Source organism: Candoia aspera, chromosome 8 (genome assembly GCF_035149785.1).
Source record: "Candoia aspera isolate rCanAsp1 chromosome 8, rCanAsp1.hap2, whole genome shotgun sequence".
NCBI classification, from domain to species: domain Eukaryota; kingdom Metazoa; phylum Chordata; class Lepidosauria; order Squamata; family Boidae; genus Candoia; species Candoia aspera.
This window is the reverse complement of record NC_086160.1, coordinates 33098066-33123907: the sequence shown is the minus strand read 5'-3', so window position 1 is coordinate 33123907 and position 25842 is coordinate 33098066. Positions and strand designations below refer to the sequence as shown.

The 25842-nt window shown below is 40.6% G+C and overlaps 1 protein-coding gene across 1 annotated transcript in view; it reads right to left on the bottom strand.

The window, feature by feature from the left end:
- Nucleotides 1–25842, bottom strand: part of FSTL5 (follistatin like 5) — a 392971-nt gene that overhangs the window by 54030 nt on the left and 313099 nt on the right. Inside the window, exons 9-10 of the mRNA XM_063310578.1 lie at nt 4524–4685; nt 836–970 (exon numbers count right to left, since the gene is read on the bottom strand). Of these exons, the coding sequence (XP_063166648.1) occupies nt 836–970; nt 4524–4685 (297 nt within the window). The remainder of the gene's footprint in view (nt 1–835; nt 971–4523; nt 4686–25842) is intronic.

Sequence of the window (25842 nt, the reverse complement as noted above, 5' to 3'; positions counted from 1 at the left end):
GGGGAACTTTACTTTTTAAAATTCTCTGTGAAATCAGTTGGAATAAGTTTAAAGCCCTTGGCATAACTGGACTATATCACATATTTACAATAAATTAGAAATTCTGCCATCCAATTGAACAACAACAACAAAAAGAGTAAATAAGCAACTGAGACAGTTGGCGTGATTAACAAGCATGTTTTAGCAAATGGCTCCTTTAATCAATAATACTTTTCAGATTTGCAATCTGTATTTTAATCATTTGCCATAAAAGTCGTTATGTGACTGACTTCCACTAACAAACAAGTAAGTTAATATAAAAGTTTGAAATTTACAGACTGAAGTTCATCTGCTAAGTTCTCTTGGAAACTAAAATACTGTGACAAAATTTTTAATGTTATCAGGTCTGAGCTTTATAATTACAGTCATCTGTACAGGAAGGTCCTTACAGCTGATTTATAGTGTATATGCTGACTGGTGATGCTTCAAATTAGTTTCATATATGGATAGAAAATGTGGGATGGAAGTATGCCCCATATCCACAACTTTCTACTATGTTCTCTGGACTTCAGGGGTGGGTGGGGGGAAATCAGTGCTCTTACTTTTTATGGCCTGAACGTATTGAATTAGTTATAAATTTAGACTTCACTTAAATTAATAATACTAGGATAAGGACTATATTCTCTTTCTTTTATCATATTATTAATTTGTATTAGTGAGAGCCACTGAGAGAGAAGCTTCTTAAATATTTCTTTCTGAATCAAACAAACATAACATATGAAAGAATCTTCTGAAACAATGCATATTGTTATATATCCTTCCTTGTACATAAAATGAAACAAGAAATACTACATACGGGTCTTCCGAGCAGAATCCTCTACAAAAAGGGAAGATATGTCTTCATCAACTCCTGCTTCATTCTTTGCAATACAAGTATATGCTCCTGTATCTTCATAACGTACATTGCTAATGTGGACCTCACTGCCATTTGCTGTAAACAGAATTAAAAATATGGATATACATGAGCTATTATTTTAGTCATGTTATTGTGGTTACAGTATTAAATGTATGGCTTTTTGCATAATCCAACCCATTTAAACTGTTTCCACTTCTTATACATATAGTCTTCACTTAACAATTTCAACTGGGATTGGCCACTCCATCACTAAGCAACACAGTCCTAAAATGAAACATCACATGACCACACCCAACTTATGACATCAGTTAATCAGTTCCAGTTGTGGTCATTAAGCGAATCATCACAGCTTGTTAAGTGTGAAGTTGTGTGACCATGACTTGTGATTTCCTGCAAGCTTCCCCATTGACTTTGCTTGTCAGAAGCCGGCTGTGAAGGCTGCAAATGGCGATCATGTGTGTGATCATGGAATGCTGTGACCATCGTAAATGTGTGCCAGTTGCCAGGCACCTGAATTGCAATCATATGACTGTGGGGATACTCTGATGGCCACAGCTTTGAGGACAGAAAGTAAATCTCCTGTTTCAGAACCACTGTAACTTTGAACAGTCACTGAATGAGTGGTCAGTAAGCAAGGATTACTGTATTTTGTTTTGGGGAATACAAAATTTGGCTACAATATATGGTTTGTTGGTGAAAATACCCTTTCTCTTACTATTAGGATTTGAGAATAAACATAAATACTGTACTAAATCAGTGCCAACATGCACATTTCAACATAATTCATCTAAGTCCTAACCAGATATATTATTAAAAAGTGTAGAATATTTCCCTAGCCCTGACAATATTTTTGAGGTAATAAAATACTGTAGTTCCTGAATGATAATATAATTATATGTATAACCCATGGTTACAGAAAGAAAGCTGAATTCTACTATCGAAGTCTGACTGAAGGTGTGGGCATTTTCCCCGAGTTGTGACTCATAACTCACTGCCTCAATAAAATCAGATATTGCAGATAATGTCACCAAGGTTTTTGCAAGAATTTTAGTTATTTTTGTTTCTGAGATTTAAAGCAGAAATGGGAATAGGAATCCTTTGGACAAGTATTCCAACTTCTATCCTTCAAATTTCTATAATCCTCATATCTAAATTGAAATACATGGCCTTTCTGTGCCACTGAATGACCTTGGCCAGCAGTTTCATGTAGATGTTAAAGGTGAATGATGAGAGACCTGAACCCTGAGGCACCCCACAAAAGAGGGTCCTAGGTTTGGGCATCTTTCCCCCCACCAACACCAACTGGAACCAGCCACTGAGGAAGAAATAGAACCATTGCAAAATGGTGGCCCCCCACTCCCACATCCCCAAATTGGTTCAGTAGGATACAATGGTTGAGGATATTGAAAGGCATCAAGAGATCCAGGAGGGCAAGGACAGTCGCACCACACCCATCCTAAGATTTCCAGAGGTCATCCACAAGCATGATCAATGCCATCATAATACTGTAACCCAGCCTGAAACCAGTCTGAAAAGGGTCCATGCTACTATGATTTGTGTTTAATATTTTTTTTGCTCTGCACCTGTACATGCCAAAAATATTTCATTTGAGTTAAGTTCAGTTTTTTTTTTCCTACTCTGACTTAAAATGCATGAAGGGAGAGGAAAACTTGATTGCTTTACACTCACAACTGAAATACTGCAATATGGTATGCTACCCTCTCCTCAAAAGGGCATTGTTGGACCCAACCATTTTCAGTGACTACCAACTAGTGTCCAACTTTCCCTTTCTGGGGAAGGTTGTTGAGAAGGTGGTTGGTCTGCAGCTGATGAGAACCTGGAGGAAACAGATTGCCTAGACCCATTTCAGTCATGTTTCAGGCTGGGATTTAGTACTGACACAGCTTTGGTCATGCTTGTAGCAACATCTACTCTCTGGAATGAGATTTCCCCTGAGATCTAAATGATCCCCACTCTGCTGTTGTTCAGAAGAGTGATGAAGACCTGGGTCTTCACCCAGGCCTTTGGCAAGGGAAAGTGAGGCCTCCTACTTTATTCCATCTAGTCTCTCATGCTTGCCATATTTTATAATTTATTGATTTTATTGCAAATTCTTTTTCTAATTGTTTTGAGCCACCCAGAGTAGTTGGGAATCAGGAAGCATGCAAGTTTAATATGTTGTTGTTGCTTGTTGTCATCATCATCTAAGGAGAACAAGGATGCCTAAGAAGTTAAGGCCCAGACCTTCTGAGTATCTTGTGTTAATGAAGAGTGTGTAGTGATCTGCATTCATGTGAAAGTGCTGCTGCTCTTATGGATTGGTAACTCTCTATATGGGAGGCTGCATAATTAAGTACTGTTATTTCCTTATTCTTCATAACGTTGTATAAAAATGTAATTGGTAAAAAACAAATCTATTTTCCTATGCTCAGCACAAATTAGTTGTGCTCAGTAATGAAAGAGTTAAGAAACTTTTCTAATTTCCTAAGAACTGAAGGGCTATCAAAAGTGCAATTAAGTCTACAAATGACAGAGAAACAGTAAAGGCACTGTTAACTCTTTTAGAAAATCTATAGATTCTAAAATGTATTCATCAGAATGTGTCTCAAAAGGTTTCCCAGGCAAGTTCTCTATACCTTACCTTTCTGTAATACATCACTAAATCTCCCTAAATCTGACATTTTGAGATTTAGCACTGATTTTTTTCTGATAGCAGGGTAACTCCTAGTACTGTAAGTATCTTCAAGGTTTTTAAGTGGACTAAAATGTTAATTAAAGGGGAGGGTGTGTTTGTTGATAAAACTATCCAAGTAAGATATTTCTGTCACTTATAGTTTCACTGAACTGGACTTCACTCTTAAATAAATGCCATGCTTGAAGCTATAGTGTTCTAGATATTCTGTATATGCTAATACTTTATTTTTAAAAATGTGGTTATCTGCATTTTTTGTCATGCATCTGAAAATGGGCATATGTTCAGCCCATGCTAAGAAATGTCCCAAAATGGTTATGCTAGCACAGGAAATATAAGAACACTGAATTTTTCTTATGATACCAATAGCCGGTGTAGCATAGAGGTTTAAAGTGCTAGAATAGGACCAAACCCATGTTCAGGTCTACTTTCAGCCATGGGCAGTCAGTTTAAGACAGTCACTATCTCTCAGCTAATTCTATGCCACAAGATTATTTGTATAGGGAAAAAAGGGAGGAGTCGCTCTGTATGCCTCCTTAATTCCTGGAAGAAAGGTATGCTTATATCCATCAGTCAAATAAACAATAAGTAATTCAAGTAATTGAGTGCAGAATAAATTGAAGTAAAATAAGCTCACTGGAGGAAAAGTATCAGTATGCTCAACTGAATTCTAAATACCATGCCATTCTAGAGACCATAACATACAGTATGCCCCTAAAGAACTATGGGGAAATAATTAATAAATGTACTTGTTTAGCAGACCCACAAAGTGCCAATTTTACTTCTGAGGTAGTAGATTAATTTATCATACCTTATTCAAGGTTGTACCTGAATTACATGAAAATAAACTTTCATATTGCACTCTGAAGCCTTTGTAATACATATTAAAAATACATGTCTTTCTTATGACAATAATATTAAAACATGTTCCTTTACCTTGAAGAGTTAACTGTTTGGATAACTTTGGGGTTATATCAATTCCGTTCTTCAACCAACCAAGCACTGGATTTGGAATTCCCTCAGCATGGCATCGAAGACTAGCTGTCACTCCTGGCTCCCTAGCTTGGCTTTCAGGGAAGACTCTTATGACAGGTGGAACTGTATAAGAAAAAAAAAACATAATTCATCAAATGCAAAGATGATGATTAGAAATAGAAATATATCCTACAATAAGCAATGGTAAGAATAAGATTCATATATCATGTCAAAGACAGGAGCAATGGAATATTTTTCTATATGATAATTAACCCTAGACAGCTCTGTCAAGCAATCAGATATATGATTTTTAGGTCTGCAAATCAGCCTTGATTTGATTCAGATCAGAGATTCATGATTCAGGTTTATGGCTGACAGTATATATATGTTCTTGATCTGAGTTCAGATTGGGAAAATAATTCTTAGAATATAAATAGCTATATACTGCATCATTTCTGTCATTTTGGGACAGAATATGATGAAAAGAGCAATGATTATTTATGCAAACTTCAGCTAAATCTCTAATAGGTTCCTAACAGTAATTTTGATACATATCCTATGTACTTGCTAGGGAGAGCTAGTAGAAATGAGAAAAGAATAACACAGCAGCCCTCAAATTGTTCAGGAAAGAACCTAAATCATGCTGAACCAGTGTAGGAAGTTTCCTACTCCAAAACTGTTTAAGAAGTAAGATTTATCACCAAGTAAGAATAACCACTGACATAACCCCTGTGGGCCAATGTGCTGTACTGCCTCTGTTTATTGGTTGGTGAGCTTGGTCTTTCTCATCATTACTTCAATGGGGCAATATTAACCATTGACTCACTCTTATGCAGTATGGAGCTTTGCAACTTCTAGTAGCTGGTTTCTTAGTGACAGGGGAGTTGATGTAGGTGGTTGGCAAACTTGACCCCAATTGAAGCAAATATTTGAGCACAGGGTTCAACTGTGGAGTCCTTGGTGCTCTCTGAGCCTTGTTGTTTTCTTGCAGATGTTTCATTGCCAGACTAGGCAACATCTTCGGTGCAAAGAGAGAGCGGGCCTTGCTCTCAGTTTATATACTGTGGTTTGCCCTGCTTGTGTTGGTAGGGGTGTTGTTCTCTCCTTGGGAGTTCTTTGATTGGGCTGTTGTTTGCTGCTTGGTTGATTGCCTGAGTTAATAGTTCCTGATTAGGCTGTATTGTGCTGTTTGGTGGTTCATCTGGTGTTAATCCTAGTGTTGATTTTTGCATATCTGGGTGTTGATTGCTGGCAAGGGAGTGTGCTGGTCTTTTCAGTCTTAATGCACACATTAAAAAAGTTGCACAACCACCCTACAAGCAAACTACCCCCTTATTTTAACATTTCTCTTACGCCATTTATATTTGCAGCCCTACATCTTTCAACATTCTCATAGCATTTCTGACTTCCTTTTAAACATTTACTTTTTTCTTCCTGACTAGTATTTATAGTTTATAGTTTTCATTCCAGTTCCACCCTTTGTCATATCACTACAGTCCTATAGAAATTTTTAAAATGTGCTTTCCACATTTCCTCATTTTAGTGTTATCCTAAGTAATATAATTATTTTTTATTTTTTATTCCATTCACTTAGGTTGAGTGATGAACCTTCATCCTTACCCTGGCCCTGGAGATTCTTCGCTTGGACCTTTTTTGATTCCCATAAAAATCATTCTGTATTTCTCTGCCTCTTTAAACCATTCTTGCTCTCTTTCAATACATTCTTTGCAACTATATTTTTCTCTCAACTGTTCACCATCCAATATCTTTCTCTCATTGCCATCTTTTTGCAGCAATATCATTTTACATACATTATTTTTCATCCAGACTTTTTCACTTCATAATTCCACTTTATTCTAGTTTTGTTTACTTCTTTCCTTTCCATCCATGTCTTTTATTCCCCATGGTCCACTCCTGACACTGCCAAAGAATTGTCTGTCCCATATTCAGAACCTATCATCACTCTTGTATCCTTCTCTAATTCTCCATTTATTTTCATAATAAATGCTCAGTTATGTTTTTAAATTCATTACATTGTCAAATGTACAGAGGAAATGACTTCCAGCTTTTTTTCTAAGCAGCTAATCATCATTCTCATTCATTTCTAGGTTTCTGGAGAGTAAAATAATGTTTAAAGTAATAAATCATTTATTTTGGTACTTTCTCATTTTGTTTCCATTCTTCCATTCATGTTGTCTAACAGAATGTTCCCTTCTCCCTGTATATTATATAGGCTATAATAACATAATCTTGAAAGCCTGACAGTTCCTCTTATACCAAAGAGAGTCAAGGCAGGGCAATCTTTAGTTTCTTTCTCACACTTTCATGTTTCTCCACAAATCTGAAGACTACCTTGCAAGCCAAGGTATTGTTGCTTACATTCCAGAAATTTGGTGGTACTGGCACCTAATTATAATGACAGTGACAATGACAAGGACAACACACCATGCTTTACATCCAAAAAGTGATATTGATCAGCTGTATTTGCCAAGAGCTGAAGTGGGTAGAGGTCTCCTGCAGGTGAAACAAATCGTGGAGACAGAAAAGCATGGCCTGAGTGACTACATTAAGAAAAGCCAAGAACCCTTGCTGAAGGAAGTCAGTCAAGGAAAGCTCTTGCAAACAATGAAGGTGAAGGCTGAGTATGGAAAAGAAACAATTGAAAACCAATTTGTCAACTGGAAGAACAAGCCAATGCATGGTCACTATTTGAAGGATATAGAAGGAAAAGCCAATAATAATAATAATAATAATAATAATAATAATAACAACAACAACAGCAACAACAACAACAACAACAACAACCCGATGGAACTAGTTAAGATCAGGAAAGGCTTTATTTTAGCATCTTGCCAACTAATTGCATGAAGGTGAAAATTCAACATGTAACAAACAATAGCAAATGTCACCTTTGTAGTGAAAAGGATGAAACAGTTGACCATTTGATCAGTGGCTGCAGCAAAATTTCACAAACTGACTACAATCACAATCTTTCTAAATTAAAATAATTAAATATCTACTGAGAAAAATATTAAAAAAAAGATAGTAAAAGAAATGATAAACTGTTCAATAGTAGCTAAATGCTTACTGTCAAAAACATTTACTAAATTTTCTGCTCATTGCTGTAAATAAATATATAATTTAACAAAAGTAGCTTATTAAAATAATTGATAAGGCATACTTTAGTCCTAAATTACACTTTTAAAAGCAGAAAAAAATGTTGGCATTAATGATAAGTTCATTAATGAAATATGTCTTTCCTTTTCCCCAAAGCAAAGTGCCCACCTTCCATAGAGGAGCACATGACACTGTTACATGGAGGCAACTTCTAAAAAAGCCCAGTTGTTGATATTTATTCAGTTCTGGAAATGTTGTGCTAGTCACACATTCAGCTCAGAAGTACTAGTCTATTTTCCCCATTCAAGGCCAAATGCATTTGGAAAAGTGATTTGCATGCTGCTAAATTTGTTCCAGTTTGTTTTCTCCAAACCTGTCTCTCAATAGCAGCAACCAAGAGTGATTCTCCTTTTCTCCATCTCTTAGATATGCAACACAATAGTCAGGAATTGTGCACACTTCCAATACTGTATCCTCTACTAGCATTTGCTTTCTGCTAATAGCCTGTGCTGTGCTTTACCAGACAGGACTGTGTTCAGTGAAAGTACGGCAAGTATCAGTTTGTTAAGTGGTAGTTTATAGTAGAATTTGTAGGAATATTGCTCTCTAGGCTTGTATGAGTACATTAAAGTCTAAGATTCAAAGTCAATACAGAGTTATTGAACAAAAAATCATCTCATTGCTGAGTGGTAATCAGAGGATTAATCAGTATTTAGTTCTTTATGACTACACTGTTAGAACAGCTGCTTTCAGACTGAATGACAAAGCTATTGTGTGATATAACTGTAAAGTACAACTTGTCATGTACAAATGAACCTCTGAATTACAATGAAGCTTCCTAATTAAAACTGATGGTTTACTCAAATGAAAATCTAACTTCCGGTGTTATAGTTTACAATATAAAACAGGGATAAAGCACTTCTGGCTACTAAGTCATTCTAGCTCTTGTCCCCTCTACAAACCTCATCTTTCCCACAGCTAATGGAAATAGTGCTGAAGTGTTATGCAACAGACTGTGCCATAAATGAGGCTGCTTTCTTCCACACTCTTTATTAGCCGAGGAGGGAGCTTTAGCTGATACCCTATCTCTGATCCATGGGATGTTAACATGTACATATATAGTTCATTGCAGAAATTCAGAAACTTACAGGCCTTGCATCAGACAGAGCAGGAAAACAAAAATCATGGATTATAGTGAGAAGGGAAATCTGGCAAAGTCAGGCTTATCTCTTAAATTTTATTTACGCATCTGTGCACATACACATGTGCACACAGACAGACACACCAATGTATGTATTTGTTGTGAGCCATTCACATGGTTCTTAAATTCTATCTAATACTGCATATTTTTGGAAGTCCTGAACTGACAAATTCCCACTGGACTATGGGTGACTTTGGGCCAGTCTCTCTCTCTCTCTTTCAACCCAAGATATCTCACAAAAAATGCTACTGGGGGGACAAAATTAGAATAAATCATCATGTACATGGTGAGTTCATATATCAGTTAGATTCTGATTATATTAAAGTTTGAATCAATGTGGCTTGAAATGTACCAAAAGGATTTATTATTCTAGGATCAAATTCCTTTGAATTAAGAAGAAAAGCTTGTAATTGCTGCCAGGTAATATGTTTGGTGTCATGAGTACTGATGGCGAGCAGGAGGGTGTCTCTATCCAGGGGGGGAAATGCATGCGTAGTACTGAGGAGTTAAGCAGCCATTCAAAGAGACACAGATCAGACCCGCCTTAACTTTTGGGGTTTATCTGTCTGGGTTTTCCTACGCTTCTTCAGTTTCTTAGGATTTTCGGTCTTATGTAGCAGTAATAGACACTAGAGACCTACTCCTCATCTCAGCGTGATTCCTGACTGTTAGGACATCAATCCTAACAAACTCTTACTCCCATCGAAAGAGGGAGGAACAAAGAAAAATAAAGGAGAGACATTTGGAAAATGTCTTCGGAAAACCAGGAAATTCGGCAAGACATCCAACAATTGGGAGCAGCCCTGCAACAACACCAACAACAAGTAGATCTCCAGATCAACACAATACAAGCAGCCATGCTACAGCAGTTACAACAACCAGCTCCGATTAACCCACAACCGGTGCCAGCAGCAGCAGCAGCTCCGCCAGTAGTCTTGAGATCCAGGGCAGTCTACCAGAGAAGTTTGGAGGAGAAGCAGGACAGTTGAGAACCTTTCTCACACAGTGCACAGTGTTTTTCGACAGCAGACCAGCAGAGTTTCCCACAGACAGAACCAGAGTCACCTTCATTCTAAGTCTGCTAAAGGGCCCAGCTGCCAAATGGGCTATTCCCATGGTGGAGAACAACGACCCAATTCTCAACGACTACCAGAATTTTCTGGCAGGGTTCCAAGCAGACTTTGACGACCCAATCAAAGAGGCCGGGAAATTTGGAAGCTCAAGCAAGGCAACAAGAGAGTGGGAATCTACATTGCTGATTTCAAGGTGTTAGCAGGAGATTTGGATTGGAATGAGAGTGCTTTGAAAGACCAATTCAAACAGGGGCTGGATGAAGAAATTAAAAATGAATTAGTGCACCAGGGAACACCAGCTACCCTAGAAGCCTTATATCAGTTGTCTGTGGTCATAGATGCCAGGCTAGAAGAGCTCAGACAGATGCAGCCGGGGAGAGGCAGGGGCCTCAGGATGCTTCCAGGATTTCCAGCTCTCTCCACAGCATCTGCTTACTCAGGAGTCGATGCAAATCAGGGTAGGCAGGAGGCTTATTTCTGAGGCTGAGAGACAGAGAAGGAGAGAGAGAGACCTCTGTTTCTACTGTGGAGTCCAGGGGCACATGGTGAGAGCTTGCCCAGTGAGAAGCCAAGAAAATTCCGTAAGAGCCCCAGGGCAAGCAGCTGAAACAAGAGCTGCCTCTGCCTCTACTTCCAACCAGGGAAACTCCGTTGGTCTCCCTCCACAGAGCTCAGCAGGGAGACCATCAATCAATTAAGAACGGCTCATTCCGAGGATTCCAGGCAATCCTTTTACTACATACCAGCCATAATGCATGTAAACCCAGAGCATCAGGTCAAGCTAGAGGCCCTCATGGATTCCGGAGCTTCCACCAATTTTATTGGTGTACAGACCGTACAAGACTTCAACATCCTGACCATAGAATTGCCATGTCCCATAGAAGTGGAGACCATTGATGGCCAGCCCCTCAAGGCAGGGCGATTAGAAGGTTCACAGAACCTTTGCAACTAACAACGGGAGACCACACTGAGTGGATCCAACTTTATGTTGCGGCATCACATAATGTGCCTATAGTCCTGGGCACACCTTGGCTGAAGATCCACAACCCATTGTTGAACTGGACTATGGGAGCAATCTCCTTCCCAGCTAAGGAATGCCAGCACCACAAGATTCAAGCTGCTCTCCTCTCTCCAGCAACCAACAAAGCCATGGAAGCAGGGGGGGTCCAGTTGCCAGCCAAGTATGCAGATTTCGCAGACATTTTCAGCAAACAAGAGGCCACAGCACTACCGCCCCCCCCACAGGGACTGTGATTGCACCATTGAGTTGATACCAGGAGCCAAGATTCCAGCAAGGAAACAATATCCCATGTCCCCCAAGGAACTAGCCACCTTAAAGGATTACTTGGATTCTAATCTCGAAAAAGGTTTCATCCGACAATCTACTTTCCCAGCGTCTGCTCCCACCTTCTTCGTACCAAAGAAGCCTGACCCATTGGCACCGGCAAACCAGGAGGCAACCATGAGAGTGGTCCATGATTTCAGTTCTCTAAATAAACTCACAATAAAAGAAAATTATTCCCTCCTGCTAATTTCTGATCTGCTGGATTGCTTACAGAAAGCACACATTTTTACTAGGTTGGACCTCAGGAATGCATACAATCTGATCCGGATGAAAGAGGGGCATGAATATCTGACTGCCTTCGATACCAGGTTTGGTAAATTTGAGTACCTTGTTTTGCCCTTTGGCTTGTCTAATGCAGGAGCCATATTTTCCTGATTTATGAATCAAATTTTCTCTGATTTACTAGATAAGTATCTAGTCATTTATCTAGATGACATATTAATATTCTCTGAGGATGCTACAACTCATGTCTTACAAAGACTGAGAGAGAACAAGCTGTTCGCCAAGCTAGAGAAGTGTGCCTTTGATTTAACTGAATTACATTTCCTGGGCTATAGAATATCAACAGAAGGCATATCCATGGATCCTTCCAAGGTCCAGGCAATTCTCTCTTGGCAACCCCCCCGAAATGTGAAAGATGTAAAAAGGTTCCTAGGGTTCTGCAATTTTTACAGGAGGTTCATAAAAAATTTAGTGATAGGGCTAAACCCCTCACACAGCTTTTGAAGAAAGGATCAAAATTCATTTGGGGGGAGAGGGAGCAAGCAGCCTTCCAAGAATTTAAGCAACTCTTTGCATCCCAGCCACTGTTAAAGCACCCTGATCCCACAAAGCAATTCATAATGCATTCAGATGCTTCCAATATTGCCATTGGGGCAGTGTTATTGCAATATACAAACAAAACCGAGAATACATTGTTTCCTTGTGCCTTTTTTTCATGCATGCTCTCACCAGCAGAGAGAAACTATGATGTTTTTAACAAGGAGTTGCTAGCAATTAAAGCAGCATTCCAAGACTGGAGGCACTGGCTAGAAGGTGCAACCTTTCCTGTGAAAGTTTGCACCGATCACAAGAATTTACAGCTTCTACAAAACGCCAGATCCCTCACCCCACACCAAATCAGATGGAGCCAGTTTTTATCCCATTTCAATTTTGTTATTTCTTATGTTCCCGGGGCACAGAACCGTTTGGCAGATGCCCTGTCTCGATCCATTCAGGCAACTCCTGCTACTCACCAGGAGGTACAGGCTACTATATTACAACCTCACAACTTTGATCAGTCTATGAGGGGGAACCAGACAGAGATTTTAGCAGCAGGCAGACAAGCAGAGGACCTATTTACAACAGTCAGAGCTCAGCAGCAACAGGACCCGTATGCCAGGGCCAGGATGGATGACCTCCAGAGGAACCTGCAAGACACTGCCCCCCCATTCAATGTGGAGGCAGGAATCCTCTGGCATAGCGGGCGATTATACATTCCCCCCTCATTGAAGGAAGAAGTACTGAGACTTTGCCATGACCATCAAGCGGCAGGCCACGGAGGTGTTTTCAAAACTCTCCATAGAGCTCTGAGAGACTACTGGTGGCCTAAGGTGACTGCAGACATAAAGGGTTACGTGGCTTCTTGTCATAACTGTAGACGAGCCAAGCCTCTCCCAGGGAAGCCCACAGGACTCTTGCAACCCCTACCCACCCCCAGTAGGCCTTGGGATACAATCTCCATGGATTTCATCACTGATTTACCCCCGGTCCAGGGGCTGACTTCATACTAGTGGTGGTGGACCTTTTCACTAAAATGGTGCATTTTATTCCTTGCAAGGGCCTCCCATCTGCGCAAGCCACAGTGCAGTTGTTCATGGACCATGTTTTTAGGTATAGAGGCATGGTAAATCACTTGGTAACTAACAGAGGTCCTTAGTTCACTTCCAGGTTCTGGAGGGTGCTTTTCCAGTCATTAGGGGTCCAGATCCAGCTATCATCATCTCATCATCCAGCTAGTAATGGGCAAGATGAGAAAATTAACCAATGGTTACAGCAGTATCTCAGGTGATACACCACTTATCAGCAAGACAATTGGCCAGCCCTGCTCCCCATGGCAGAATTTACCTATAACAACTCTGTGCAATCCTCTACTAAGAAGTCTCCTTTCCAAGCACTTTACGGGGTTAACCCTCGGGTGTTGCCCACCTCCTCCCAGCAGGGAGCTGTTCCAGCTGTGGCTGATTTTCTTAAAGAGCAACAAGCCACACAGGAGTTGTTAAAGGAGCAGCTGAACAGGGCAAAGAGTGCTTACAAGAGAGCTGCAGATGCTCACAGACAAGAGGGGCCAGTGATTGCGGTAGGAGACAAAGTGTGGCTCTCTACCAAGTTTTTGACCTCTACCAGACCCTCCAAGAAGTTGGACTCTAAGTTTGTGGCCCTTTCACTGTGGTACAGCAGATAAATCCAGTGGCTTATCGCTTAAAGCTGCCAGCATCCATGAAATTCACTCAGACTTTCACAGAGCCTTGCTAGCCAAAGACCCTCCCCCAAGTTCCTTGTGATCGCAAATGCCCCCTCACCTCCAGTAATTGTGGAGGGGGAGGAGGAATTCGAAGTTGAGGTAATTCTGGACTCTAGGAGGAGGGGAAGGGGCATCCAATATTTCACACACTGGAAAGGGTACCCTGAGGAAGAGTGCACATGGGAGAATGCCAGAGATGTGCATGCACCAACGCTGGTTCATCGATTCCATCAGCTTTTCCCTCACAAACCCAAGCCTCACACTCTACCAGAGATTCCTCACTTGGCTGAGCAAGCAGAGGAATCCCAAGCAGAGGAGTTCGTAAGTTTGCGGTCTCCACCCCCGCCTGAAGCCTTGACACCAGCAACAGAGGAGGGTGGAGAGCCACAGCCCTCCACCTCGGGCTTGCATTTCCCAGGGGGAAGGGTGTCATGTTCTCATTTCAATGTGCTGTTAACATTGTAACGTTTCACATGTCTTCTTCTGTTCCGTGTTCCTTCACCCGGGGGTTTTCCATTCCTTCACCCTCCGTTGTTTTGAGGGCTTGGAATGTATGTTTGGGTTTGCGCTCCTGCTCAAGGTTACTTTCCCAGGTGCGTCTAACGGCTTCTAGCACCTGGGAGGGGGAGCGTCCTGACGAGGGATGGGGCGGAACTTGCTTACAGGCAAGGCTTTTAAGTTTGTATTTGGCGCGCTTTTGCTCATTCTCAGCTTTCTCTGTATTTGCATACTATTCCTTTAATAAATCAGTTATCTTTAAGCCCGAGCTTGTGAGACTGAGTATTTGGGATTAGGCAACCGTTACATAAAGCTGAGAATCATTTCATCCATTTTCCGCTAGCGCCATCCAATCGTTGGATAAGAGGGAACACTAGCGATGACAGAACCTCAGCTTCGCGCAAGTGAGGGAAGCGAGGAGGAACGGGAGGCGGCCAGAATCTGGCCAGCGCTAACCTCGAGAGCGCAAAGAGCAGCACGTCGGGAGTTGCGAGATATCCAATTAGACGAACTGCTGATATCCATGCAGGAGAGTCTCAGGAGTGAACATAGAACTGTTATGGAAAGAGCACCGGGGAGGGGGTCTCCACAATTGTCCTGGGAGCCCGAAGTCCCCTTGTCACCGAGGGTGGTGGTAACCAACCAACCTCTGGAAGAGCCGGTCACTCCAGCCCGAATGAGGGCATTAGAGGATAAAATGGATTTAATAGTGACAATCCTTAAGGATCTACCCAGAGAGGCAGAGCCCACCCCGGAGGATTGGGAGGAAGAGCCGTCACAGTACCCCAGGCACAGTACCCTATTAACCCGGGGGAGAAGCAAGACTCGATCAGCCCGTCAAGGGGGGGAGCGAGAGGCAAGACCTCCTAGGGATCGACCACCCATGGGGGCTCGGCGTACGCTGACATTCGCGGCACCGCCACAGCCAGCTGAGCCGGCGAGAACCTTCCCACCATTTGGAGTGAAATTCGATGGGGATCCCACAACGCTCTCCTTCTTTATCACTAATGCCAAGCATTATATAGAAGATTGGGGTTGGAACTTTCGGTCAGAACATGGCAAGATCAATTTCATTGCCAACAAGCTGAGAGGAAGGGCAGCGGATTGGTATGTGCAACTATGCCAGGCTGAGGCAACTGAGTTAGAGGACTTCGATGACTTTTTGTGGGCACTTAAACAGCATTTCGAAGACCCCCTAGCTCAAGAAACAGCTAAAAATGACCTGCGGAAACTCTACCAAGGGTCCCTCTCAGTTGCCAAATATGCGTTGGAATTTAAAGCTTTGGCAGGAAAAGTGGAAGACTGGTCTGAGCCAACAATAATTGAATTGTTCAAACAGGGGCTAGAACCCGAAATCCTTCGATGGGCACTAGGAAGAGATGATCCCAAAACGCTATATGGGTGGATTCAGTTGGCGGGCAGCGCAGAAAATGCCCTACAAACCTATGCCCATACCAAAGAGCTTAGACAAACGTGTCTTGCTAGAGGAGCGCGCACATCTGGACTTGCCAGCCGCCCCAAACCGAAAACCTGGGAAGAGGAGAGGGAGCGACGGTTCTCCAAGGGTCAGTGCATCAGATGTGGGAAAGAAGGGCATCGAGCCACGTCGTGCCCGAGACGCCGTCCAGAGGAACGACAGACGAAACCTACGGTAAAGTCGCCTGCTCCTGCTCCACCGCGGAAACTGAAAGCAGCCGTCGCGGAACTGGACCCCCCAGAACTACCCTTTGGAGAAGAGGAAGAAGAGTTGCAATTCGAGCAGCCGGCGGGAAAAGCCTACCACCTGCCCTGAAGGGCACCCTAGGGCAGGTGGAAGAAACCGGGCGTAACCACGATTCGGTGAGTGGAAATTTCCCCACACTGACTGTTAAAGTTAAACTGAGCTCAAAAACCAAAACTGTGGAAGTGTGGGCCATGCTAGACTCGGGTTGCTCCCGTTCCCTTATGCACCCTGATGTCGTAGCGGCTCTGGAACTGCCCACGTTCCCTTTGCCAAGACCTATGATTTTCACCCAATTGGATGGAACTATGGCGGGAGGGAAAGCAGTCAATCATTCCACGGGACTGGTCGCCTTGCAGATGGGCTCCCACCAAGAAAAGCTGCCATTTGTGGTAGCTCCAGTGGGGGGTCCTCTGGTAATCTTGGGGATGCCTTGGTTTGTACAGCAGAACCCTTTTATCAACTGGCTGCATAGAACTGTGACTTTTGCAGATGGATTTTACAAAGTACCCGAAAAGGACCTACTGGAAGACATGGAGGGTGGAGGGGTAGCGTATACTAATGTGCAAACGCTTCAACCTCTTGAGGGACTACCCAATCAGTATCAGGATTTTGCTGAGGTATTTGGGGAAAAGGAAGCGGATCGCTTGCCACCCCACAGAAAAACGGACTGTGCCATTGAGTTTTTACCAAATGTAAAATTGCCTCACCCAAAAATATACCCCATGTCTCCCAAAGAGCTCACTACGCTAAGGGAGTTCATTGACAAAAACCTGGCTAGGGGTTTCATTGAGCCGGCTAATTCCCCGGTGGGAGCCCCTGTCCTATTCAGGCCAAAAAAGGATGGGTCATTAAGACTTTGTACCGATTTCCGCGGGCTCAATGCGGTCTCAATATTAAATAAATATCCTTTGCCCCTGATCAAAGATATGTTATCACATCTGTCCAGAGGCAAAATTTTCTCAAAACTGGATTTGAGAGAAGCTTATTTTCGTATTCGCATAAGGGAAGGGGATGAGTGGAAAACAGCATTTAACTGTCCTCTTGGGGCTTTCCAATACAAAGTCTTACCATTTGGTTTATCCGGAGCACCTGGGGTTTTTATGCAACTAATCAATGAGGTCTTGCATGACCACCTATTTAAGGGGGTACTGGTATATTTGGATGATGTATTGATTTATACTGAAACCATGTCAGAACATATCCACTTGGTGCGTCAGGTACTGGCTAAATTGAAAAAAGCAGAGTTGTACGCAAAACTGTCAAAATGTGCATTTCATCAGTCACAAATTGATTACCTAGGCTATCGAATTTCATCTCAGGGCATTGAAATGGACCCTGCAAAAGTAGAGGCTATTGTGGCATGGGAGCCTCCCCGTACCAGGAGACAATTACAAAGTTTCCTTGGATTCGCCAATTTCTATCGGGCATTCGCCCAAAATTTCGCAGAAATCGCCCTCCCCCTTACTGAACTGTTAAAAACTAAAGGACAGGGGGATACGCGACGTTCAAAGAACCCAGGCGCGCTCCTTAAATGGACTCCTGCCTGTCAGCGAGCGTTCGAAGCGCTCAAACAAATATTTACCACAGAACCAATTTTACAGCATCCAAACCCCTCTAAACCCTTTGTTGTACAAGTTGATGCTTCTGATTTCTCCATAGGAGCAATTTTGTTACAATCTGACCAATCTGGCACCTTAAAACCCTGTGCCTACCTCTCTCGCAAATTCACTGAAACGGAGAGAAGATGGCACGTTTGGGAAAAAGAGGCTTTTGCTGTAAAAACGGCTTTAGAAACATGGCGACACCTATTGGAAGGCACTTCAAGCCCTTTTGAAGTCTGGACCGACCATAAAAATCTGGAAGCTCTAAGCACCAGTCGAAAACTCAGTCCCAAACAGCTGCGCTGGGCTGAGTTTTTCAGCCGCTTCAACTTCACCCTTAAATTTATACCAGGCAAGAAAAACTTTTTAGCTGATGCACTCTCCCGCAGACCCCAAGATGCTGGCCCAGGGCCAACGGTCCAAGGCACCGTCTGGACCGACAAACAATTAAGTTTGGCAGCAGTGACTCGCAGCCAGACCCGAGTGCAATCAACGCAACCTCCAGCCGCTCTGCCTTCCAGCCGCTCGCCGCACTTGTCAATTCCCTCCGATTTGCAACAACAGTTGCTTTCCCACCTTAAAACAGATACTTGGTTGCAAACCAATAGACACATTTTAACTTTCACCGACGATCTTGCCTGGCGCAACGATCGCCTTTATGTACCCGATGCTATGAGAAAAACCATACTCCAGCGCTGCCACGATGACAAGCTGGCTGGACATTTTGGCTACGTAAAAACTTTGCACCTTGTGCGCCGGCAATTCTGGTGGCCAACTTTACTCAAAGACCTGAAGGCATATGTGACTGCGTGCCCTGTATGTGCGGCGATAAAGCGCAAACCGGGCAAACCCCAAGGTCTCCTTCAACCCGTTGCCACCCCATCTGTCCCTTGGCAGGACATTTCCATGGACTTTATCGTTGATCTACCCCCTAGTCAACGCAAAACTGTCATTTGGGTGGTCAAAGACTTTTTCTCCAAACAAGCCCACTTTATCCCATGCGCGTCTATCCCCACCGCACAACAGCTGGCACGCCTCTTCCTCACCCACGTGTACCGCCTCCACGGTATCCCCGCCCGTTTGGTGAGTGACAGAGGCACACAATTTACGTCACAATTCTGGCGGGCATTTTTAAAACTTTTGGGTACAAAACAGTCACTTTCCACCGCCTCGCATCCGGAAACGGACGGATCTACAGAGGCGGTTAATTCCACACTGGAACAGTACCTCAGGGCTTTTGTTAACTACCAACAGGACAATTGGGTCGACTTACTCCCATTTGCTGAGGTCGCTTACAACAATGCCGTTCATCAAACCACTGGTCAAGTTCCTTTTAAAACAGTTTTTGGACGTGAGTTTGTTCCTATTCCTGAACTTCCTCATCCTCAACCGCTACCAGCCTCCCTTACTGACTGGGCGGACTCTCTACAAGACTCATGGTCTAATATTCAACTGGCTCTCCTCCATGCCCAGGCTACCTATAAACGCCATGCCGATGCAAAGCGTTCCCCAGAACCATCCTTTGCTGTCGGGGATAAAGTCTACTTATCCACTAAGTTTATCAAGTCCCCACAGCCCTCTAAGAAACTTGGCCCTAAATTTGTCAGACCTTTTCCAATTATTGCTCAACTCAACCCTGTTACGTTTAAACTTGATTTGCCTCACAACCTTAAACGTTTACATCCTGTTTTCCATTGTAGTTTACTCAAACCCTGCCTGTCGTCGGACCGCTGGCATCCACAACCCATTCCACCACCTCCCCTCATGATCGACAACCAGCAACACTTCGAGGTGACATCCATCCTCGACTCCCGACGCCAGCGCTCCACTTTACAATACCTCGTCCGCTGGAAACATTTCCCTCATCCTGAATGGGTTGCTGCTTCAGACGTCCTTTCCCCTCGACTCGTAGCTCAATTCCACTCTGCCTACCCTGACAAACCTGCTCCATAGTTTTTTTTTTAAGGGGGCAATATGTCATGTTCTCATTTCAATGTGCTGTTAACATTGTAACGTTTCACATGTCTTCTTCTGTTCCGTGTTCCTTCACCCGGGGGTTTTCCATTCCTTCACCCTCCGTTGTTTTGAGGGCTTGGAATGTATGTTTGGGTTTGCGCTCCTGCTCAAGGTTACTTTCCCAGGCGCGTCTAACGGCTTCTAGCACCTGGGAGGGGGAGCGTCCTGACGAGGGATGGGGCGGAACTTGCTTACAGGCAAGGCTTTTAAGTTTGTATTTGGCGCGCTTTTGCTCATTCTCAGCTTTCTCTGTATTTGCATACTATTCCTTTAATAAATCAGTTATCTTTAAGCCCGAGCTTGTGAGACTGAGTATTTGGGATTAGGCAACCGTTACAAAGGGGGGACGACTCTTCTAATTAACTAGCTATTTTTCAGCAGCAGCCACCTGGGCCAGAAGCGTTATCAGACCTGGAGAGCAGCACTGATTCGTCCTTGGAGGAGTTTTCCTTTGAAGAATTTCCATCGTTGCCCAGTTCCCATGGGAGCTTAGAAGGAGACATGGACTCTTATCAAACCTCTGGAAGGGAGGGGGCTGAAATGGAATGTGTATCTGGAGGGGAGGGTGATGTCATGAGTACTGATGGCGAGCAGGAGGGGGCCCCTATCCAGGGGGGAAAACGCATGCGTAGTACTGAGGAATTAAGCAGCCATTCAAAGAGACACAGATCAGACCCACCTTAACTTTTGGGGTTTATCTGTCTGGGTTTTCCCACGCTTCTTCAGTTTGTTAGGATTTTCGGTCTTATGTAGCAGTAATAGACACTAGAGACCTACTGTCTTCTCAGCGTGATTCCTGACTGTTAGGACATTTGGATATTCCAAACCATCTGCTTTAGTTGACCTATAGGTAGCATCTGATACTCTATATCATTTATCATATCTATCTATATCTATATCTATCTACAGTATATATATTTATCATTGAAAAAGTCACTACTAATTGTGTTTTAAAAAATAAGATTTCTAGCAGAACATTTATTTTTATCACAGACATTCTGTCAAGATACAATATTATTAACTGAATCCAGCTTGCCAGATCTTGTTTTACTTGCTGAAAATGTTTGTTGTAGCTAATATCATAGTAATTTTCAGACTGGGTCCAATCCAAATATCTAGATATCTTATTGGTGCTTCTCTCCAGGGTCATAAAGAAGCTTCTGATGTTCTAAAGTTAATTTTCTTTTCTGTATTTAATCCCTTCCTTTTAGAGATAGATATAGTTTTAATTAGAAATTTGATCAAATGTTTAAATAGGCTACTCACATTAACAAGTATCTTTCAGGTTTGCTTATAAGCAGAACTACCATTATCTGTGTATACATTACCTTAACCATTTCTTGTCATCTTTGAATTCATTTTAAACTAACTTTTATTGCACATGACCTATAGCAAGCAAAATTGCAACTTAGGCTAAAAAATCAGTTTTGTTTATCACCTCCTGTTACTGCTGTGGTAGGATTTTTAAAGATACATTTTATTGTGCAATAAACAGTACATTTCTCTAAAACCCACTTTATTTTAAAAGTTTAGTATAAACAGACAAGAGGGTTAATCAAATACTGTATGAGAAGAATTTTGCAAAGAAAAACACTTTGTTCAAAGAATAATTTCCTAATTATTTTATATTTATTTTGCTTTAAACAGACAAAGATTGCATTCCCGATTCCAATTCCATCTTGCAACTCAGTTGTTGACATGTGACAATATGAATGATAAAAGATAATAATTAATACTGTCTATATTAAACAGAATCTTCAGATCTTTCCCAACTGTTTAAAGGAAAAGGGCTCAGCTTGATGCCTACTTTAAATATGTAGTTTTAAAAAAGAAATTAGTTTGATGTATTTTGAATCCCAAAAATAATTATACACTAAATGATAATAATTTTTGAAATACAAAAATAATGAACTTTAATGCTGATTTTTACTAGCTCTTACTAATTACCTGGCAATGGCATTGTTTCACTGTCTAGAAGTTACATTTCAAAGTAGGAAGTAGTCATTTGTAAAGCAGTTATAGATAAGTGCTCTGGTAGCATCAAATGCTTTCTTTGACATTTCATCTTATGCTGAAATGGCAATATGTATACTGAACTTTCGATTATACATGTTAGGATAAATATTTTTCTAGTATATCCAACTACATCAATGGAAGAAGTACAGTATACATGAGAATAAATTAGTACATTTACTAATGTAAAATTTAGTATTTTACAGAATGTAAAATACTAAATTCACCAACATGTGTTTTATAACTTTAGGAAATCAATATCTTTAGCAGCATGACTCATTTTATTTTATTTTTTTCTTATAGTATAGTGTTCCTTTATATTTTAATACTTAATTTGTACTGTATATATTCTTTTTATGGTTAGGTTCAGTTCTGTTATACTGTTCTCCCCTGAATTCTATGTACAAGAATGGAGGAAAAACATATTTTAGGTGTCAATCATATTGAATGACTGTGGACAATTTATATTGAAAAATACACTGAAGGATTATTAATTGAAGAATTCCAACAAAGGAAATTAATAGTTTGGGAGATGGGAAGCTGATATGCATAGAATTTAAATTAATGGTTTTATGTTGTTCTTTTTTTGCAAACACAATCCTCTGTTACCAAATTTAAGAACAGTGGAGTGGTAGTCTGCTTACAATATTTAATAAATCCTAATCTGAAATCAGATCAAATGAAAGTATTAAAATACATAATTTCTGAATTAAGATGCAGGAACTAATCTTTCATTATCTTTGATTATCTTCAGAAAGTAAGACATACTTTACTTATTGGATGAAACAATTATTTGTTTTTTACTTTAGAATATCAGATAGATTATTGATCTAATCAGGAATTAACTTAAACTCTCTTTACATGGAAGGGTTAAAATCTGTCCTTTACTCTAGTGAAGGATTATTAGAGCTTCTGCATTTCTTTGCTGCTTTAACTGTGCTCCTAGGTAAGTATCATCTGTATTTTTGCAGACCTGATACAATAGTCCTGACAACAGTACATTTCTGAAGAATATGAAAATTATTATGTCCTGTACCAGTCATTGTGATAACTACCCAGACTGGGAGATTTTTCCTGTTTACATAGATTTAATGGAATCTAGTATTTCTAAGAAAGAAAGAATTGTCATGTGTAATCTTAGAAAGAGATATATATTATAAAAAATTATTCCCCTTCCCTGCCTGATTACATTCAGTATTATAAAATAATGAGTAAAAATTTGAAACACATTTATTTTTTGAGTCAGAATTATTTTATCTTAGTTATTCTTAACTGTAGAGATAAAATTACCTTGTTGTAATTATTTTAGCCTAGATGTTAGTAATTTTCTAAATATTTTTTCTCACTCCCAATATCTTTGCTTTATATGATTCACTGACTATTCCTTTTCAAACATATAAAGGGAAATAACTTGCCACTGTCATTCATAAAAGCTTTAGATACTTCTGATGCAGGTCATCTTGTGCTCAAAAGTTCCTTAATTCCCATCCATCCATGTTTTCTTGTTTAACTTTTGAATGTTTGCATCACTCAGTTCTCTGAGCTCGGTATTTGGGTTGCAGACATTTCATTCCTTACTAGGTATCATCAGCAGTGCAGGTGATTTGGTGAAGTGAGGTTAATTGGTTAAGTATGTTTATGCACTTATTTTATTTATTCATCAAACTTTATCACCACCCATCTCCCTCCCAAGGAGGGACTCTGGGCAGTTTACAATTAAAACCAGAACAGTTATAAATGCAGTAAGTACAATGAAAGTAGAATGAGATTGGATCTAGATGGCCAAGAGTTCTTTATCAGACCGTGAGTATAATAGGTCCATCAGAAGTCACTGTAGGGTGCTAACCATCCCCAGGTATGGCTGTTCCCGCTCCCATTCCAAGCCTGCTGGCAAAACCAGGTCTTTAATCTTTTTCAAAAGTCCAGGAGCGAGGGGCCCTGTCTCACCTCTGGGGAAGGATGCTCCAAAGGGCGGGAGCTACTGGTGGGATGGTCATATAGATGGATTTTGCTTTGCTTTTTGGGGAGGTAAATTATTTATCTGGCTGATAAGTTGGACATTCTGACATATCTCTGTTGATTGTTTCCTGTGTGATTAGTCGTGTTGATAGTTATTATTTTTATTGTTTCCACAATAATTTTTACTTTTACATGAAGCATAAGCATGTAATAACACTGTGTGTGTGTGTGTGTGTATCAATGAGTGCCATAAATCCACACCAAATAATACATCTGCAGAATATGTATTTGTAAGAGAAAAAAAAAATCTTAAAACACTTGTTCCTTTTTTTTTTTTTTTGTAAAAGTGAATCCTTTAATGAGGATGCCATCTAGAAAATTGGATGTCAAAGTTTCCTTATGCAATACAGTGGAAATTTCTTAAACAAGTCTAGTAAAATACGAATTTTCTCCTTTTTTATTACTTATATCAACATGCACTACTTTACTTCCTTTGCTAGGGTTATTACAAATTGAATTACCTCTTCATCTATGAAAATGTATCATGGAATTTATTAAAGATGTCTTTTAAGTCCTAATATATTTAACATGATGCTTGCCCTGTTTTATTAGACAAAGGACAACACATTATGGAACACCTTACCTCCTAAGATATGGGAACCCTTTTATAAGATGATGAAGACATTCTATTCTGAGGAACATTTACTATGAATAGTGGACCTGGGCTGCCTGCTTACCCACCTATTAGAAATGATGTTACTACTATGTTAGAAAGTTGTTACTATATGGTGATATATATTTGATTGATGAGAGTTATTGTCTATATACTAGAACATTCTAGCCAAAGAACTTGTGAGTTGTGCATCTTTAAAAGATTTTAAGAACAAGCTGTACATCAACCTCTCAAGAACAATTCAAATGGTTTTCCTGCATATTGCAGAGGGTTGGACTAGGTGATCATTGTGGTCCCTTCCAACTTCACAATTCTCTGTTTCTATACTAAACATAGTTGGTATATGGTGATATAGTGCTGATATAGTGCAGTGCTTTATTTATCAGGTTATTCAGTTAATTGGAATAAGTCTCATTTAATTTCTATAGGCTCAACATCTTTATCTTGGGAAGAGAGGTTAATTGTGACTTACTTTATTTTAAATATCTGGGAATAGTTATTCCAAAGGAGTTTTTTTTTCTTTTGTAGATGTAAATATACCAATTTTTAAATCTCTGAGAAAAATCAAATTATTACATAAAAATTGATACATTTATGGGCAACAATAAATATTGTAAAAGTGAATATTACTTCATGATTCACATATTTACACAGAATATTTATATGCTATTTAAGTATATTTATCATTTATTACATTTTTTTTAATCGACAGAATAAACCCAATATTTTTTAAATATCAAAATTATGACCATTGAATGATGGGAGAGGGGTGTAATTTTTCTGGTGTTCAGCTTTATCACTGTGCTGATGTATTACAGACTACCAAGCCTAGAAAAAAAAATCTGGTTAATGTCTTTTCTAGACTGGGTTACAGGATTTTGGAAGATTTCAAGTAACTGGACATCCATTAGCAAACCAAATTAGCCAAGACTGCAAGATCTCCAAAACTCCTCAGTGGTTTTGCTGACCATTTCATTTTCTAGAAGACCGGGGAAGAGACAAGTGGGTTCGCTCTCCCACATCTGATCCTAATGATTTATTAAAAAAGATATTTCAAATTTGGGCAACTTCACATTAAGGAGGTAAGTTTCATTCTTTATTTTTAGTTTAAGAACACTGCTAATGCATATATGCAGGATTACACATGAAACAAATAAAATAATTTTGTAACTTCTGGCCTATATTTGATCCTGAATGTGCAGGGGTTCCCTGGGGCCTGAAAAATATTTCAAGGCTTCCTCCAGGGTCAAAAGGTTGAGAAAGGCTGGCTTGGAGGCTATAAACTGCCTGGTTGGATTAATTCCAATTTAGTACCAGAATATAAGAAATACCACATATCAATGTTCTTGATGCAAGGAGTCATGTTGATTCTATCTGCCTTTCTTTTGTATGTCAATATGATGAAGTGATAAGCAAAGCCTGTAGTGAGAAGAAATCAATGAGAAAACCTCTTTATAGTTTACCTTTGCATTATCTCTTATCATTACCATTACCCTCTATGTATATGGAAGCTAGTGGAGAGTTCTGGGTAAATATGACATTTCTGCACTTTTTGTTT